Source organism: Lynx canadensis, chromosome E1 (assembly GCF_007474595.2).
Source record: "Lynx canadensis isolate LIC74 chromosome E1, mLynCan4.pri.v2, whole genome shotgun sequence".
Classification (NCBI taxonomy): domain Eukaryota; kingdom Metazoa; phylum Chordata; class Mammalia; order Carnivora; family Felidae; genus Lynx; species Lynx canadensis.
This window is the reverse complement of record NC_044316.2, coordinates 35,774,237-35,793,789: the sequence shown is the minus strand read 5'-3', so window position 1 is coordinate 35,793,789 and position 19,553 is coordinate 35,774,237. Positions and strand designations below refer to the sequence as shown.

The 19,553-nt window shown below is 48.1% G+C and overlaps 1 protein-coding gene across 1 annotated transcript in view; it reads left to right on the top strand.

Moving 5' to 3' along the window:
• Window positions 1-18,675, top strand: part of B4GALNT2 (beta-1,4-N-acetyl-galactosaminyltransferase 2) — a 65,272-nt gene extending 46,597 nt beyond the window's left edge. The window contains 8 exon segments of the mRNA XM_030294599.1: window positions 2,140-2,320; window positions 3,146-3,232; window positions 13,117-13,304; window positions 14,247-14,387; window positions 16,839-17,007; window positions 17,010-17,057; window positions 17,595-17,647; window positions 17,649-18,675. Of these exon segments, the coding sequence (XP_030150459.1) occupies window positions 2,140-2,320; window positions 3,146-3,232; window positions 13,117-13,304; window positions 14,247-14,387; window positions 16,839-17,007; window positions 17,010-17,057; window positions 17,595-17,647; window positions 17,649-17,786 (1,005 nt within the window). The 3' untranslated portion in view covers window positions 17,787-18,675.
• The last annotated feature ends 878 nt before the right edge of the window (window positions 18,676-19,553 follow it).

Sequence of the window (19,553 nt, the reverse complement as noted above, 5' to 3'; positions counted from 1 at the left end):
ATGATTTTCATGAACTCCAGCGGCCGGAGCTCCGAGGAGGACTTCTAAAGACCTGGGCCATCACAGATGCTGCTGCTTCGGCCTCAAGAGGAAGTTGCGACCACAGCTGCGGCCACGGCCACGGCTACGGTTTCTGTGCGTGTTGCCTCTGTCAGGGTGAGCTCCGGCAAGACCGATGCTCTATGCCCTTAGCCTTCCGTGGCCCGCTTAACACGGCTCCAAATCCAGCTCTCCTGCGCGTAGAGCTGATGGGTTGGAGGCAAGACACCCAGAGCCCTAATTTGAAAAGGAGTCTGGGAAATGTAGCTTTAGTTTTCCCACTCTGCATGCCACAGGTTGGGATGGGTGATGAGTGAGCAAATCTGCAAAACTACTCAGTGCCCGATGGTCTTCCCCCCTCCCAGCAAAGCGCTCCCCCCCCACGCCCCGCCCCGCCACTTTCCCAGTACTCTCCTATCTTCTTCAGGGTGCCTTTCTGTACCTGAGTTATTTTATATGCATCGTGATAGACTGGTGGCCGACCTCCCCCACCAGAATAGAAGCTTCTGGAAGGTGCGGAGTTGGTTTTATTCACTGCTCTTCTCTCAGTGCCTCTAGTTTGGATCTCAGAAAACACCTGCCCGCTGACCAAAGCGTTCTCAGCAGACGTGACATAACCCAGTGTACCTTTCACAAAAGACATCTGGATGCACAGAGGACGAGGAGGCAGGAGAGGAGAGGGGCTTTAGGGAGTAGCAATGGGATGGAGAGAAGGGGACCAGTCCTAGCTACGTGTTGAAGGTAGACCCGGCAGGACTCCCTCAGAATAGCAGTGACCTCCATCAGGGACGTCACCAGTTGAATGGATGAAGGCACCATTCACGAGGCCGGGAGAAGCAGGGAGAGAGTGGAAAACAGGTTGATAGAGAAAAATCAATAGTTTGGTCGCGAAGACTTAACTTTGAGTTAGTCACCTGGGGAATTTCCTAGCAGAGCAAACAGCCGGGCAGTTAGGGCTCAGAGAGATGGGCGCTGGAGGCATCCATTTAAAAAGAATTAAAAAAAAATTTTTTTTTAATTTTTTAAATTTATTTTTGCGACAGAGAGAGACAGAGCATGAGCAGGGGAGGGGCAGAGAGAGAGGGAGACACAGAATCCGAAGCAGGCTCCAGGCTCTGAGCTGTCAGCACAGAGCCTGATGTGGGGCTCGAACCCACAGACTGTGAGATCATGACCTGAGCCGAAGTTGGACACTTAACCGACTGAGCCACCCAGGCGCCCCCCAAAAAATTTTTTTTAACATTTTATTAATTTTTGAAAGACAGAGACAGCATGAGTGGGGGAGGGGCAGAGAGAGAGAGAGAGAAAGAGAGAAAATGTGAAGCAGGCTCCAGGCTCTGAGCTGTCAGCACAGAGCCTGACGCGGGGCTCGAACCCACAGACTGTGAGATCATGACCTAGGCCGAAGTCAGACCCTCAACTGACTGTGCCACCCAGGAGCCCCTGGAGACATACATTTTTAAGCCATCAGCCTATGAATGGTATTTAAAGATGCCTCCTCTAGGGGCGCCTGGGTGGCTCAGCTGGTTCAGCGTATGACTCTCGGTTTTGGTTCAGGTCATGATCTCGGGGTTTGTGGGATCGAGCCCCGTGGCTGACCAGTGTGGAGCCTGCTGGGGATTCTCTCTCTCCCTCTTTCTCTGCCCCTCCCCCGCTCAGGCACATGCTCTCTCTCTCTCTCTCAAAATAAATAAATAAACTTTCCAACATATATACATAAAGCCGCCTCCTCTAGAAGGTGTTGAGTAGGAAGAGAAAAGGGGACAGAACCGAACCCTGAAAAACTCCATTTGAGAGGTCAGACGGAGGAAGAGGCAGCCAAAGTCAAAGGGAGCAGCCCGCGGCAGTCGGCAGAAATCTAGAAGAATGGTATCCCGTAAGCCAAGGGATGAGAGAGCAGTGGCCTGGAACACTCCAGGCCCCAGGACTTGATTCTGCTTTGCTGAGAGTAAAGCTACAACTGCCTGCGGTGCCAGACCCCCAGCTTTCAGGAGCACCCCGGAGCGCCTCCTCTTTCCCGCCTGTGCCCTGCCCCCTGCTGGCCATCCCGGGTATGTGCCTTTCCTCGCATTCAGCGTCCTTCTACCTCCTCCACCCTAGGTCACGCTGACAGCGTCTCTGGGGACACTGAACACCCTTGCTGACGTCCCGGACAGTGTGGTGCAGGGCAGAGGTCGGAAGCAGCTGACCGTTTCGACCAGTAACCGGCAGCTTTTGAATTTCGTCCTCCAGCACCTGACATACACCAGCACAGTGTACCAGCACCCCAGCGTGGATGTGGGTGAGAGCCTGTGCTTGGAGGGCAAAATGCGAAGGGAGCGGGAAGGCAGCCACGGGACCCTCTCAAAGTCTTCCTCCTCCAGGAAGCCCGCCTGCATTTAGCACGCTTGCCTTGCTCCTGTTTCTAACCCTGGATGTCTCACCTTCCCGAGTACTGTATTCCATATTATCCCCATGTTGCCACTGACCCCATAGCATGACTGGAAGGAAAGAACACGTACCTCTCTGTGAGGACGGATCATTCGTGCTGTGTACCTGGAAGCCATCGGGCCCTGTTCCCCCTTATCAGTAGCTCTCAGCTGCGGGAGGGGAGGGAAGCAGTCTGTGCATCGGTATCTCGTCCTGGGCACTGACAGGAAAGAGGGATGTGGGGAACTCCCAGTCCCAAGGGCAGTGGTTTTGTCTCCCCCCTCCCACCCCCCACCCCAGGGATTCCCTGGGAGAACAATCCTTGCCGCCCTGATGGCAGCCCCAGGTTCTTTCCGGATGAATTCAAGTCGCTCTTTTCCCTTTGGGGGCGCCTGGGTGGCTCAGTCGATAAAGCATGCCACTCTTGTTCTCGGCCTCGTGGGTCGTGAGTTCGAGCCCCGTGTGAGGCATAGAACTTAATTGAAAAAAAAGGGGGGGGGCAGTCAACAGGTTGCCCCAGGGACGCAGAGCAAGTCAGGTGCCAGAATGCTGTCAACGTTATGGGGTCCTCAGTCTCATCCCAGGCGGGACATTCTCTACCGGGCCTTCACCTGGCTTCAAATCGGTCTTCCTTGGGGCAGCGTGGAAAGTGACCCAGACGCGGTGCTGCCCACCTTGCCCTTCTGTCTCCCTCCAGTGAGTCTGGAGTCCAAGTCCTCAGTCGCCAGATTTCCAGTGACCATCCGCCATCCTGTCATGCCCAGGTTGTATGACCCTGGACCAGGTGAGGCCCTTGCCCCCGGGGCTCCAGGGTGGGATCCTGCGGAGCTTTTGGTGACATTCGGAAGGCATCCCCCCCTCCCCCCCCCGCCCCCCCGGGAGGTGGAGGAGGAGATTCAATGAAAATAACAGCTCTGATTGGATTCCTGACAAACAAGCTTTGCTTGGTGGGGGTGGGGGTGGGGTGGGGGCGGATTCGAGGACACACGCTCCTAATATCGCTTAATCATATTTAACTTATTATATGGTTGGGCTTATTTTGAAAAAAAAAAAAAAAAAACGAATGACAACGTCTTAATAAGTAATAGTAACAAGAACAGAGTGGTACTGGGACGTGGCTAGATGTATCAATGGAGTCCAACTGGAAATCCAGAAACGACCATGTTAGAATTCTACCACGTAATGAAGGCAGCTTTTCAAATTAAAGGGCAAAAAAAGATGGGTTAGCCAAGAAATCCCATGGGACAGCTGTGGAGCTACGTGGAAGATAGAAAGTTGAATCTGTCTTACAGCTCATACCAAGAGAAATTCCAAATTGATCAAATATTGCATATTTTTAAGTGCTGGAGCAAAAAAAAAATCCATGGAGTGAAAAAAAAAAGCAATCCTAGGGGCGCCTGAGTGGCTCAGTTGGTTAAGCGTCTGACTTCAGCTCAGGTCATGATCTCACGGTTCATGGGTTCAAGCCCCATGTGGGGCTCTGTGCTGACAGCTCAGAGCCTGGAGCCTGCTTTGGATTCTGTGTCTCCCTCTCTCTCTGCCCCTCCCCTGTTCATGCTCTGTCTCTCTGTCTCAAAAATAAATAAGCATTAAAAAATGAAAAAAAAAAAGCAATCCTAGAGTATAAGACCTTTCTGAGTACATCACAAAACACAAAGGCCAGAAAGGAAAGACTACCCACGTAAAATACCCAAAATTGTTCAATGTTTTTATGGCAGAAACCCACCAAAGGCAAAGGCAAATGACAAAGAACAAATTGGGGAAAAAAAAAACATCTTCAGCATGCATTAAAGTCAAAGGTGTGCTTTTATTTGCAAGCGCCTGTGAATCAATAAAAACACCTAATAAGCCGGGGCACCCGGCTGGCTCTCGGTGGAGGGTGTGTCTCTTACTCTGGGGGTTGGGAGTTCGAGCCCCAGGCTGGGTGCAGAGATTACTTTAATAAATAAATGTTTGAAAAAAACACCTACTTGGGAATGCAAGCTGGTGCAGCCACTCTGGAAAACAGTATGGAGGTTCCTCAAAAAAGCTAAAAAGAGAACTACCCGAAGACCCAGCAATTGCACTACTAGGCATTTATCCAAGGGATACAGGTGTGCTGTTTCGAAGGGACACGTGCCCCCCCCCATGTTTATAGCAGCACTATCAACAATAGCCAAAGTATGGAGAGAGCCCAAATGTCCATCGATAGATGAATAGATAAAGAAGATGTGGTATATATATGCAACGGAGTATTACTTGTCAACCATAAAGAATGAAATCTTGCCATGTGCAACTGCGTGGATGGAACCGGAGGGTATTATGCTAAGTGAAATTCGTCAGAGAAAGACAAAAATCATAGGACTTCACTCATATGAGGACTTTAAGAGACAAAACAGAGGAACATAAGGGAAGGGAAACAAAAATCGTATAAAAACAGGGAGGGGGTCAAAACAGAAGAGACTCATAAATATGGAGAACAAACTGAGGGTTCCTGGAGGGGGTGTGGGAGGGGGGATGGTCTAAATGGGGAAGGGACATTAAGGAATCTACTCCTGATATTATTGTTGCACTATCTGCTATTTGGATATAAATTTCGATGTAAATTTTAAAAAAGAAAAAAAAAAAGAAAAAAATGCCTACTAAGCCGATGGAAAAATACACAGCTTGCTACAGATTAAATCCAACAATACTTTTAGCCATTAAAATATGTACTCAGTCCCACGCTTAAAAAAAAGCACAAATGTGAAATACATTCATATCAGAAAGGATTGGAGAAGGAGTGGGGGGAAGGCACTCTTTGAAAAAATTCTTTAATCTTTATTTTTGAGAGAGAGAGAGAGAGAGAAGCAGAGCTCCAGCGGGGGTGGAACAGAGAGAGAGGGAGACACAGAATCCGAAGCAGGCTCCAGTCTCTGAGGCGTCAGCACAGAGCCCGATGCGGGGCTCGAACTCACGAACTGCGAGATGATGACCTGAGCCGAAGTCAGACACTTAAACGACGGCGCCATCCAGGTGCCCCAGGGAGCAGGCATTCTTATGAACCCCCCGTGGGACGTGTAAATTGGCATAGCCTTTCTGGAGGTAGTTTGGCAATATCTATCAACATTTGGGATGTGTATTCCCTTCGGGCCAGCAATGGCACTTCTAGAAGTTATCATACTATACTTGTATCTATGTGAAATGACGTTTGTTTGAGGTTCTTTATTGCAGCAAAAACCTGAGGAGTGGGATGCATTGGTTAGATCAAGTGGGGTCCATCCATATAATGAAATTCCATGCAGTGGCATTCTGAAGGAGGGAAGGGGGAAAACAGGAGGAGATTTTTTTTTTATGCTGGTACAAAATGATTTGCAAGTTATAGGCGGGTACAGAAGAGAGGGAAGGGTAAACTACCATGTCTGTAAAAAGGAAGAGAGAAAAAAAATGCATCTACATTCATTGCTGGATTAAGGAAAAACGAACAAGAAGTTGGTAACATTGGTTGCCTCCTGGTTTCCTCATTGGGGGACAGAGATGGGAAGAAATTGTTTCATGGTATAACGTTCGATATATTCAGAATTTTGAACCGCTTGGCACTTTTTGAATATATTATGTATGTATTCAAAGTCTATTCTATCCAAATAGAGTCTATTCAAAATACAAACTGAATTACTATTTAAGGGTAATAGCATGAAATATCCAGGGAGAAGGATTTAAAATATTTGCCTAACACAACTATCTCAAAAATAAGAGAATTAAGTACAAGAAAGTCACATAATTTGTTTTCTTTTTTGGCTTCAGGTTTGCTTTTAAAGACAAGGTGTTATTTTTAGGTAGAAACTTCCACAATCTTATCCCCCTCCCTTCTGTTAACAAATGATCACATATATCTTTCTTTTCCTGGTTTTTGTACATTTCATACGTAAATTTCTATTCCCACCCGCATGTGTGTGCGCGCGCGCACGCGCATAGAGCATTGAGCGTGGTTTTGAGCTGTTCATAAAAGTTATCGTACCTTATGGTATGAAGTTCTAGATTCTGACCTTTTTTTGTCAATCTGTGGCTTGTCTTTTGATTTTGTTTCTGGCGTCGTTTGTTATGTGAAAGTTGTATCCTTTAATGTAGTAGAAGTGATTTTTTTTTCCTACCTTTTGCTTTTTGTGCTTTGCTCAAGAAATTCTTCCCTACCTTGAAGCCATAACGATATTCTCCTGTATTTTTCTTTCAAAGTTGTAGGTTTGGCTTTTCACATGTAGATATTTAATCCCCGCGCAAGTTATTTTTATGTGTGGCATGTGCTGGGGATCTGATTTTTTGTATATGAATAGCATATAGTCCCCAAACCATATATTAATGAGCCTATCTATCCTCCTCCTCCATGGCTTGTGTGACCAGTCTGTCACATACCAAGTTTCATATATGCAGGGGTCTGAATCTTGGCTTTGTTGGGTTGCATTGGTCTGTTTCTCCTTGGGCCAATCCCATAAGACTTCAGTAAGCTGTATAATAAGTTTTACATCTAGTGGGGATAAAATCTATACTTCAGAGGGCGCCTGGGTGGCTTAGTCAGTTAAGCATCCGACTTTGGCTCAGGTCATGATCTCACAGTCCGTGAGTTTGAGCCCGGCGTCCGGCTCTGTACTGACAGCTTGGAGCCTGGAGCCTGTTTCGGATTCTGTGTCTCCCTCTCTCTCTGACCCGCCCCCTCTCTGTCTCTCTCTGTCTCAAAAATAAACATTAAAAAAAATTTTTTTTTTATTTTTTTATTTTTTATTTTTTTTTATAGCTTGAATAGAAGTTTATTAATATTATTTTAATAGCAACAGAAATACAAAATACTCAAGAATAAATCTAATAATTGTGTGCAAGCCCTGAAAAGAGAAAATTATAAAACCTTACTAAAAGGTATTTTTTTTTCTTTATTTTTTTATTTATTTATTTTTTTTTTATGAAATTTATTGACAAATTGGTTTCCATACAACACCCAGTGCTCATCCCAAAAGGTGCCCTCCTCAATACCCATCACCCACCCTCCCCTCCCTCCCACCCCCCATCAACCCTCAGTTTGTTCTCAGTTTTTAACAGTCTCTTATGCTTTGGCTCTCTCCCACTCTAACCTCTTTTTTTTTTTTTTTTTCCTTCCCCTCCCCCATGGGTTCCTGTTAAGTTTCTCAGGATCCACATAAGAGTGAAACCATATGGTATCTGTCTTTCTCTGTATGGCTTATTTCACTTAGCATCACACTCTCCAGTTCCATCCACGTTGCTACAAAGGGCCATATTTCATTTTTTCTCATTGCCACGTAGTACTCCATTGTGTATATATACTACAATTTCTTTATCCATTCATCAGTTGATGGACAAAAATTTTTTTTTTTTAAATCTATACTTCAGGATGACTGTACTTCGTTTGCAACATTTTCTTAACTCTTCTTGGTGTTTGACTTTTCCATTAGAATTTCAGGATCCTCTCATCAAGCTCCTCCAAAATCCCTTGAGATTTTGATTAGCATATCATAGAATTTATAGATGAATTAGAGATGAGTTGGCAACTTGGTAAAGTTGAATAGTCTCAGTCACGAATCTGGTATACCTTTCCATCTTATGGTTTCTGCGATAGTCTCTTCATAAGCTCTTCAATCATTAATTTATTTTGTAATTTTATTCGTAAAGAAATTGCACACATTTTGTTGGATTTAGTCTTAGGTGCTCTATGTTTTTTATTGTTACTGTGAATTGAATCTTTTTCTTCTTTAAAAAATTTTTTTTTAATGTTTATTTTTGAGAGAGAGAGAGAGAGAGAGTATGAGTGAGGGAGGGTCAGAGAGAGGGAGACACAGAATCTGAAACAGGCTCCAGGCTCCGAGCTGTCAGCACAGAGCCCAATGCGGGGCTTGAACCCACGAACCGCGAGATCATGACCTGAGCCTAAGTTGGACGCTTAACCCACTGAGCCACCCGGGTGTCCCTGGATCTTTTTCTTCTACCTCTTGATTCGTTGTTGCTAATATACAGGACAGAAGTGATTTTTTTTTTTTTTTTGAGAGACAGAGAGAGAGAGAGAGAACATGCAAGCAGGGAAGATGGGCAGAGGGAGGGAGAGAGAGAACCTTAAGCAGGCCCCATGCTCAGCAGAGACTGTGACGTGGGGCTCGATCCCGTGACCGTGAGATCACGACCTGAGCCAAAATCAAGAGTTGGACGTTTAACTGACTGAGCCCCAGGACATCAGTGACTTTCGAACTTTGGAGTCATAAAAAGCATCTTTGCTGCCCTCTTATTGATGATGTGTTTAAACACAAACATAGAGTCTCTTAGATAAGTACTGATTTTTTTGGTCCCTTCCTTTGCTTTTAATTCTTATACTTTTTTTTTCTTGTCTTGACTCCATTTGGCAAAAACTTCCGGTATAGGGTTGAATAGTGGCAGTGAGTCCTAGAGGGCAATTTGACTTGTTTCTGAGCATTCTAGTGCTACACTATTAATGTTTGCTGTGTGGGAATGGTAAATGTATCAGGCTAAGAAAGTTATTTCCTTCTGTTTCTATTGCCAAGGTTTTTTCTGTTTCTACCTTCTATTTTCTGTTTTCTTACTAAGAGTTTTTATTATGGATGAGTGTTGGATTTTAATCAGATAATTTATCTGCATCCGTTGAAATAATTTTTCTCCTTTAATTGGGTTCATGTAGTGATTTACATTGGGTGATTTTCTTTTTTTCTTTTCTTTCTTTCTTTCTTTCTTTCTTTCTTTCTTCTTTCTTTCTCTCTCTCTTTCTCTTTCTTTCTTTCTTTCTTTCTTTCTTTCTTTCTTTCTCTGAGGGAGAGAGAGCACTTGAGTGGGGGAGAGAGGGAGTGGGAGAGGGAGAGAGAGAATATTAAGCAGGCTGCACACCCAGCATGGAGTCCAACGTGGGGCTCGATCTCACGGTTGTGAGATCATGACCTGAGCTGAAATCAAGAGTTGGACCCGTAACTGACTGAGCGAGCCAGGAGTCCCTGATTAATTTCCTGCAGCGGAATATCCTCACGTTTCTGGAACAAACCCATTTTTTTTTTTAACTGCTTTATTCTATTTATTTATTTCAAGTAATCTTGATGCCCAGTGTGGGACTCTTGATCTTGGGCCAAGAATCACATGCTCTACAGACTGAGCCAGCCAGGCGCCTCTGCAACAAACCCATTTTTTTTTTAATATAATTTATTTTCAAGTTAGCTAACATACACTGTGCTCTTGGCTTTGGGAGTAGATTCTCATGATTTATCGCTTCCATACAACAGCCAGCGCTCATCCCAACAAGTGCCCTCCTCAGTGCCCATCACCCGTTTTCCCCTCTCCCCCACCCCCATCAACCCTCAGTTTGTTCTCTGTATTTAAGAGTCTCTTATGGTTTGCCTCCCTCCCTCTCTGTTTGAAACGACTTTTTCCCTTTCCCTTCCCCCACGGTCTTCCGTTAAGTTTCTCAAATTCCACATATGGGTGCAAACATGTGATATCTGTCTTTCTCTGACTTCACTCAGCCGAATACCCTCCAGTTCCATCCACGGCAACAAACCCATTTGGATGGCAGTGTGTCATTTGACCAAACGCTGAATTAAATTTGCTACTATTTTGTTTAGGATTCTTGCGCCTGTGTTCAAAACTGACACTATCTTTTAGGTAATGTCCTTGCCCGGTTTTGTTATCTATATTATACAGTCTCATAAAATGAGTTGAGTAGCTCTCCTTTTTTTTTTTTTTTTAAACGAACTTTCTGAAATGAATTGTAACAATACAGGAATTACAGGTCCCTTGAAGTTTTTTTCTTTTAACTTGTCTGGTCCTTGTGTCTTTTTTCTTTTCTTTCTTTCTTTCTTTCTTTTTCTTTCTTTCTTTCTTTTTTTTTTTTTTGTCTTTGGTCTAAGTTTGCGGGGGACGTGTTTGGGGGTTAAGGGAAGGAATGTGAGTGGGAAGAAGCGAGAGAAAAAGGAGAATTTTTAAAATGTCAACTCTCTGTGTCTTTAGTGCTTATTGATCTGTATGTACATTGAGTCCGTTTTTAAGTGTTTCTATAGCATTATCCACTTGATATAAAATCACCAATTTGGGGTCATAAAAGTTGTTCATAGCATTCTCTTTTGCTTTTAAAAACATTCTAATACATGTGAAGTCACATTCTTCTTTTGGTTCTTACCATTTATTTTCTATAATTTTAAGTTGTTTTCATATCCAAATATTTTCATTTCACTTATGCCTGATTTATTTCATATTTTCTTTTTCATACATGTGATTCTGTTATTTCTTGCTTCAAAGATTAAAAAAAAAAATGGGGCGCCTGGGTGGCTCAGTCGGTTAAGCGTCCGACTTCGGCTGAGGTCACGATCTCACAGTCCATGAGTTCGAGCCCCGCATCGGACTCTGTGCTGATAGCTCGGAGCCTGGAGCCTGCTTCAGATTTTGTCTCCCTCTCTCTCTGCCCCTCCCCCACTCATGCTCTGTCTCTCCCTGTCTCAAAAATAAATAAACATTTAAAAAAAGAACAAAATATTAAAGATTAAAAAAAAATTTAACGTTCATTTTTGAGAGAGAGAGAAAGAGAGAGAGAGAGAGAGAGAGCGAGCATGAATGGGGGAGGGGCAGATCGAGACGGAGACACAGAATATGGAACAGACTCCAGGCTCTGAGCTGTCAGCACAGGGCCTGATTTGGGGCTCGAACCCATGAACCGCGAGATCATGACCTGAGCCAAAGTTGGACGCTTAACTGACTGAGCTACCCAGGTGCCCCATATTGCTTCAAAATTTTAAGCTTTCTCATTTTAAATCGTTTTTGGATTCCTCTGTTATTGCCAGTCTATCTGGAATGGGTTCATCTCTATGTGGTCGATCCATGGTGGACTCATTGGCTGTTGTTCATCCTAACTTTTCTTTGGGTGTTTTGTAATTTTTGTGGGTGAGCTCATCCTGAGTAGGAGATTTTGCTTGCTTGTTTTGTTTTCTCTCTCCCTTCCCTCTCCGGACTCTGCCTCATGGTGATATCGGGGTTATGGAAGAGCCAGTTTCTGGGCCCGACGGTGGCGTGGCACAGGTCATGGCTGGCGGGGGGGTGGGGGTGGCGTCATTTCTGTTTGGGCCCAGACGTGTGTGCAGGGCTGATAGCCGTCCTGGGGTTCCTTGCCTGGCAGGGAGTAAGGTGGCGAGGGATGGAGGGTGTGCAACTTAGCTCCATTCTGTGGCTTCTAGCAACAAGCCTGGCTCTGGGGGCGCCTGGGTGGCTCAGTCGCTCAAGCGTCTGATTCTCGATTTGAGGTCATGATCTCAGCGTTTGTGGGATGGAGTGCACCACTGGGCTCTGTGCTGACATCGCGGAGCCTACTTATGACTCTTCCCCTCCCCATCTCTCTGTGCCCCTCCCCCCAACACGCACAAAATAAATAAATAGACACTAAAAAAAAAAAAAAAAAAAAGAAGCCTGGCTCTGGACCCGCACGTCTCATGAGACACCTTAATTCGGTCACCCCTCAGAATCAGCCTCCGGCGATGCTTCTGGTTCCAGAATGCAGCAGGCCCCAGCTCCAGTCCCGCTCAACGGCTTTTTATTTCTGTTCCTTGGGAACTAATGTGTGCTTTGGAGCATGGCGATATCTTTGTATCTTTATGATTGCTCTATATCGGGAAAACTAAGGAATCTCGAACAGAAAGCTACACCACCAACTTAGCTAGGAGTCCCCGACCTTGACCACATCCTATAGTAATTCATGCCCCGGGTTCTCTCTTTCCCACAGAACAAAAGAACCCGAGGTGTCTTGTGGCCCAAGGAAAGGGAGGAAGTGATTCATTTGACAGGCCCTTGAACACCATTTACTTGACCCTTTCCACCGATCACTTTTCTCTCACTCCCTCAGACCCGAGGGGAGCTGACGTAATGGTGCAACAGGTATTTACAAAAGGGGTTTCTGGAATGATGACATCTGTCATTCTGAGAAGGAGCGCTGCCGAAGGGATCTGGAGCTGTCGCCCACAAGCCATGGGTGGGATGATGGCTTTCAGCATGTTTTTATAATATTTTTGCTTCCTTTCCCTTATGTTCATCTGGGGTTTTTTTTTTTTATCTTAAATTCCTCAAATGAGTGAAGTCATATGATGTTTGTCTTTCTCTGACTAATTTCGCTTAGCGTGATACCCTCCGGTTCCATCCACGTGGCTGCAAATGGCAAGATGTCATTCTTTTTGGTTGCTGAATAATACTCCATTGTATAGATATCCCACATCTTCTTTATCCATTCATCCATCCATGGACATTTGGGCTCTCTCCATACTTTGGCTATTGTCGATAGTGCTGCTATAAACATGGGGGGGCACGTGTCCCTTCGAAACAGCACCTGTATCCCTTGGATAAATGCCTAGTAGTGCAATTGCTGGGTCGTAGGGCGGTTCTATTTTTAACTTCTTGAGGAGCCTCCATACTGTTTTCCAGAGTGGCCGCACCAGTTTGCATTCCCACCAGCGGTGCGAAAGAGATCCCCTCTCTCCGCATCCTCGCCACCATCGTTGTTGCCCGAGTTGTTCATGTGAGCCGTTCTGACAGGTGTCAGGTGATATCTCATTGTGGTTTCGATATGTATTTCCCTGATGATGAGTGAAGTTGAGCATTTTTTCATGTGTCGGTTGGCCATCTGGATGTTTTCTGTGGAGAAGTGTCTGTTCATGACATCCACCCTTTCTTGGCCAGAGAGGAAGCTCAGAGACCTGGTGACCATCGCCACCAAAACTTTCCTCCGTCCCCACAAGCTCATGACCATGCTCCGGAGCATTCGGGAGTTCTACCCAGACTTGACCGTGATCGTGGCCGATGACAGCAAGGAGCCCCTGAAGATTAAGGACGACCATGTGGAGTATTACACCATGCCCTTTGGGAAGGTGTGTCCCTGGCAGATGGGGAGGTATCTGGGTCCTGGGACCCAGAGTCAGTTCTTCCCTGGATGGGGCTGCCTGAGTGGCCTTCCCAAGGAAGCCCGATTCTGGGGTGGAGGGGGTGGGGCTCTTCTCTGAGCCCCGTTGCTGACTCCACAGAGTCAGAGAAATCGGGTCACTCTTAACTTTTCTGCACTAACGAGGTGATCAGTCCGTCTTTCCTCACGCTTGGTGTGGACATTAGTCTTTCTAAGTGACTTGAGGTGTTGGACATCTTAAGGATTCCTGACCTGCAGATTCAAGAGCAGAGAACCTCGTGATCCCTATGATTCCACCCAAGCTAGAGGCACTCTCCCTCTCTTTCTCTTTCCTTCACATACCCTTTCCTACAAGGACACACAGAAAGAAAAGGGGATGATATATACTATAGCATCCTACCCTCCAACACTTTCCAGGCACCAGGAGGGGAAGTGGAAAGAGAGTCACAGAGTCAGGCGAGAAAGGACTCCGGTCACCCCACATTGGCCCTGGGACCAATGAAGGGCTTCCTGGCCTTTTCTTTTCTTTTTTTTTTTTTTTTTAACGTTTATTTATTTTTTGAGACAGAGAGAGACAGAGCATGAACGGGGGAGGGTCAGAGAGAGAGAGGGAGACACAGAATCAGAAGCAGGCTCCAGGCTCCGAGCTGTCAGCCCAGAGCCCGACGCGGGGCGCGAACCTGCAGACCGCGAGGTCACGCCCTGAGCCGAAGTCGGACGCTCCACCGACTGAGCCGCCCAGGCGCCCCTCCTGGCCTTTTCTTCATGTCAACCTCTGATTCAGGGAGTCCCTGTCCTTCCTCCTGTTTGGGGTGTAGCCTGGCTGTTGGGAACTTAGCAAGCTCCCCGGGGGATTCTAACACGCGCCCCGGGGCTGGCAACCTCTGCTCTCCCCTCATTCCACCCGCAGGGCTGGTTCGCAGGTAGGAACCTGGCCATCTCTCAGGTCACCACTAAATACGTTCTCTGGGTGGATGATGATTTTCTCTTCAACGACAAGACCAAGATTGAGGTGCTGGTGGATGTCCTAGAGAAAACGGAACTGGATGTGGTAAGGCTGAGCTGCCCCTTTTTACCCCCCCCCCCCCCCCCTGCAATCTGTAGAGACAGCCAAGAGAGGGAAGGGGAAGGGGAGGGAAGAGAGGTAGGGGCAGGGGAGGGAGGGCTCCCGGGAGGGCGAGGGGCTCATGCAGGAGATGGGTAAGCCAGCACAGCTCGGGTTGAGAGCGCCACACCGGGGATCAGGAGGTGTGCGGCCTCCCTCTCTGCCTCCATATTTACTTTTCTTTGAGTAAAAGACCCCCCCTCCCTGCCCCACCCCTGCTCCGCTCCTAACCTTTGTTCTATCTTTAAAATGGTGTGTTTATGAGATCACTTCTAACTTCCTCCCCGGACCGGTGTGAGGGGAAACAGAGCAGTGCTCTCTGTTGCTGTCACACGCCATTGATTTGTTTTATTGTATTATTATTATTATTTGTAAACACTTTTTATTGTTTATTTTTGAGAGGGTCCGAGCGTGAGCCGAGGAGGGGCAGAGAGAGGGGGAGACACAGACTCGGAAGCAGGCTCCGGGCTCCGAGCTGTCCGCACAGAGCCTGACGAGGGGCTCGAACTCACGGACCTGAGAGATCCGTGATCTCACGGATCTCACGGATCTCACGGTCGTGAGATCACGGCCTGAGCCGAAGTCGGACGCTTCACCGACTGAGCCCCCCCAGGCGCCCTTCTGTCACACATCATTAAAAAAAATGTGAAGGGTACAACGTTTTTAAAAGTGTACGTAGCCTTATTGAGGTTAAAAAAAAGAGGAAGAAGAAGAAGAAGGGACGCCTGGGTGGCTTAAGTCAGTTAAGCATCCGACTCTTGATTTCGGCTTAGGTCACGATCCCGGGGTTGTGAGGTCGAGCCGTGCATCAGGCGCTGCTCTGAGCGTGGAGTCTGCTTGGGATTCTCTCTTTCTCTCTTTCCCTCTGCCCCTCTCCCCTGCTGTCTCTGGCTGTATCGTAATTTAGTCCACTTAAAACTCAGAGGGTCTATTTGCTGAACGAAGAAGGAAAGAAGTGGTGATTCTTCTCTCCTCTCAGGGTGGGGTGGTGGGTGGGGGCCAGGAGCAGAGCAGGGGGAGGGAGGCAGCTCGAGACACAAGGTCCCTTGCAAGAGGGCCGGCAGTGGTGACTCCACAAAGGGACCCTTGTGCACGCAGGCTGCTGCGGGCCTGCCCCCAAGCACTGCTTCGCCTCGTGGGAGGGAATGACTTACCTTCTGGAAAGAGCGAGCTTGCTGTAGGGTAAGCGGAGCAGACTTGTCTGCCCTTTGGACATGGTGCTTTCTGCTCCCACCAGCGAGATCTCCTGGGGTGAGCAGGAGTGAAAAGGTCAGGGGCGCCTGGGTGGCTCGCTTGGCTAAGCGTCCGACTTCAGCTCAGGTCGTGATCTCCTGCTTTGTGAGTTCGAGCCCCGCATCAGGCTCATCTGCTGTCAGCCTGGAGCCTGCTTCGGATCCTCTGTCTCCCTCTCTCTCTCTCTCTCTCTCCTCCTCCTCCTCCCCTGCTCATTCTCTCTCTCTCTCCCCAAAATAAATAAACATTTTTTAAAAAGGAAGGAATGAAAAGATCAACGGACCTTGCTGGTGTGTGGAAAGGCATGTTGCGACAGCAAAAAGAGTGAATCCCAGGGATAGTATGAAGGGTAGATACGGAACAGGTGTGATTCTTTTTATTTTTATTTTTTTACATTTTTTTTAATGTTTGTTTATTTTTGAGAGAGAGAGAGAGAGAAACAGAGCGCAAGCAGGGGAGGTGCAGAGAGACGGGGAGACACGGGATCTGAAACAGGCTCCAGGCTCGGAGCCGTCAGCTCAGACCCCGACACGGGGCTCGAACGCGGTAAGGGTGAGATCATGACCTGAGCAGAAGTCAGATGCTTAAGCCAGGAGCCCCAGGCGTGATTCTGGTAACTGATGTGGTTTGGAGTGTTGGGGTTTGGAGCCGATGGGCCGAGAAAGAATTCCTGAGACACCTTCGGTGCAAAAATGTGTTTTTATTATAGCACAAGGAGGGGACCCTTAGGGTTATAAGTGTGTGGAAGCGACTGGTTTTATGAGAGTTCTGTCCTCTGGAGAGGAGGGTGGCATGAGGGTCCCAGGAAATCGACTCTCTATGTTTCTGAGATTACTTTTTTGTTGTAAATCAACAGAGTTGCAAACTGAGGGGGACTCAGGTCCCCGCAGACTGTGGATCTCTATCAGTTAACCATTTGTTTTCGCCTCTCCTTTGTTCTTGGGCAGGAGTGCCTGAGGAACCTCGGGCAACATCCCACCGTGGCTGTGGGGGGGGGGGGGGGGTGGGGTGGGGTGGGGGGGTGTCAGCTTCTGCTTTGCCCTCAGCCTGCCTTTTGCTCCCTCATCAGTGACTGAGGTTCAGTCCAGGAAGGCTTCCTGGCAGAGGCACCTGAATATCAAGTCTGCGTTCTCTGACAGCGCGTCTCTCTGCCCCACGGGTCAGGTAGGTGGCAGTGTGCTCGGGAACGTGTTCCAGTTTAAGCTGTTGCTGGAGCGGAGTCAGAATGGGGACTGTCTTCACCGGAGGCCAGGCTCTTTCGGACCCCTGGATGGCTTCCCCCGCTGTGTGGTGACCAGCGGCGTGGTCAACTTCTTCCTGGCCCACACAGAGCGACTCAGAGAGTTGGCTTCGACCCCCGACTGCGGCGAGTGGCTCACTCAGGTGGGGAAGAGCTGGAAGGGTGAGGAAGGTTCTGGCCTCCGGACCGACCTCAGGAGTCTGTTCTTTCCAAGGGACACGCACCACTGATCGTGGTCCTTGCCTGCCACGCTGGGCCTCTCTCTCCTTTTTCCCCCAGACTAGGGAGTTCAAGGTCCCTCTTGCCTCCCTTCTCCCCCTCGTTTTGCCTCTTATCCCCCAACGGCTGCTCCCATGTGAGGCGCCTTCTCCTATAGGTCGGTCCCCTCCCTCGTTCCCCTCTTGCTCCCTCAGTTCGGGAGTTCATAGTTCTGTCCAGCCGGAAAGCTGATCTGTGTCCTCTGTGTCTCTATGTGTCTCTGGCCACATCCCTGAGAAACGTGCTTATGAATTCTTCGCACTCATCAGCCTGGCAGGTGGCTTTTGCATGGGCTCACCTCCCGAGGGGTATAACACTGTGCCCTGCCACCTGCCCGCCCCCCCCCCTTCCCCGCCCCCCTGCCCGGACCCTGGGATATGGCCCTGGGGTCTCTCTAGCTGATGTTCTCCCTCTCTTCACAGAGTCTTTATTGATGGGCTCGGGGAGCTTGCTTGTGAGGGTACGTTGCCCAGAATGTGACTATAGGTCACCAGGCACCGTTCTCCAGCGCGGACCTGGAGAAGATGTACAGCCGTTCCGGACAACACCCACGACAGATCCAGTTCAAGCTGGCTCTCCATTACTTCAAGAACCATCTCCAGTGCTCCACATAAAGGTGCCCGGCATCAGGAATGCTCTAGTACGTACCCGTCGTGGGACCAGAACAGTGGGGTGCTGGGGATACCCAAGTATAGACTCCTGAGAAGACGGATGTTGGAAAGAATAAGCCAGCGGGTGGGGCAGATGGGTCAGGCTCAGGGACGAGAAATGCCCGTCAGAGCCTAAGGGTCGTTAGAAAGGGACCAACCCCCGATAGGGGCAATAGAGGCGTATCAACAACAGTCATTATTTGTTTGGTAGGACCCGTACCATTAGGGACACACAGCATCTCGCATCGTCTCATTTGACCTCACGCAAAAAGAGTCCATGGTGGGTTGTAGCCTTGGTCGAAAGAGTGGCTGCTGGGGTTTTGAGGGTTATTCGGTAGAAGTTATATCATGGTCAAGTGGCACCGCTTCTCCGGCAATCCACAAATGTTTGTTTGTTGTACATCCTGGGGGCTTCCGATAATGTGAATGACGCAGGGGTCCTTGCCTTCAGGAGGCTGCAGCCTGGTCCTGTCGAGGTCCGCTAAGCGGAAATCGTGCAGCCAGGTTCGGAGAAGCGGAGGAGGAAGGGTGACCAGTGCCCGGGCAGCTGAGGAAGGTTCTGTGAAGTGAGCTTGTCGGGAGGCTGGAAGCCGAGGGGATTCGGGACAGCAGGGGGGGTGGGGGTGGGGGGACAGCGCTGGAGTCCACCGTCCGCCAGAACGAAGGTTTCCCTGGCATCAGACTCACTACCGCAAGGGACACATTTCCAGAACGCCAGGGAATTGAACTCCGACCCCGTGCTAAGCAAGGTGCCGTGGTAAACAGAGTAAGGGCGATGGCATTTCCGGGAACTGGACACCAACTGCTGACCACTCAAGTCCCTGGTCGTCTGCAGAGAGGAGCCATCACATGTTGTGAGGAAGGCTTTTTCTGTTCTCTCAGGAGTCAGCAGATTCCCCAAGTGCTGTATAGCCCTGCCGTTAGGGTTTCCACTCTTTCCTGCGGAAGATCGTCGAGGGGAGTTCAGGATTTCTGAAAATGGGGCTGTGGGCTGGGAATAAAACGTCATGAAAAATGTGTTGGTGGTCCGATGATTTTGGAAAATACCGCAAGACGTAGCTCCCTCTTGGAAAGTTGCGATGCACGTTAGCATATGTGAATTAGCATGTCAGTTCGCTGATTCACGTTAGCCTAGGCTCTGAGAAGTCCTGCAATAAAGAAAGTCAGGTTGATTTTGTTTAATTCGGGCTTGCCTGGGTATGGATATACGCTGGCAATCTTTTTTTTTTTTTTTTTAATTCTCCCAAACCCAGAATTGAACGCATACCTCGTCCCGTTGTGTTAGGTCATAAAGATTCTACTGCAAAAGCTGCGGCAGCTTTAACTAACAGGGACAGTCATTTGGTGCTGGTCCATGCACTTGACCTCCATAACATAGCTATATAGGAAGACCATGTTGGATTGTCCCATCCAGCCCTGCCTTTAGAACCAGGCAAGAAAAGCCCCTATCTGGAAACCTTTAGAGAACCCTGTATATCACATGTGCTTGCTGACGAACATCTGGGCGTCTCCGTCACTCTTCACTCGGATCTAGTGCTCTGTTACTCTCGATATTCACTCCTGGGACTAACAGCATTCAGGCCCCGGGGGAAATGCTTCTCCACACCTTATGTCTTCAAAAGACGCTGCATCCGGGGCTCAGTGAAAGCTGAGGCCGTTCTTTGGATGCAGGTAAGACTTGAGCTGCAAAATGCTTAGGTAAGAGAAAAAGACGAATGTTTTCATTGTTAA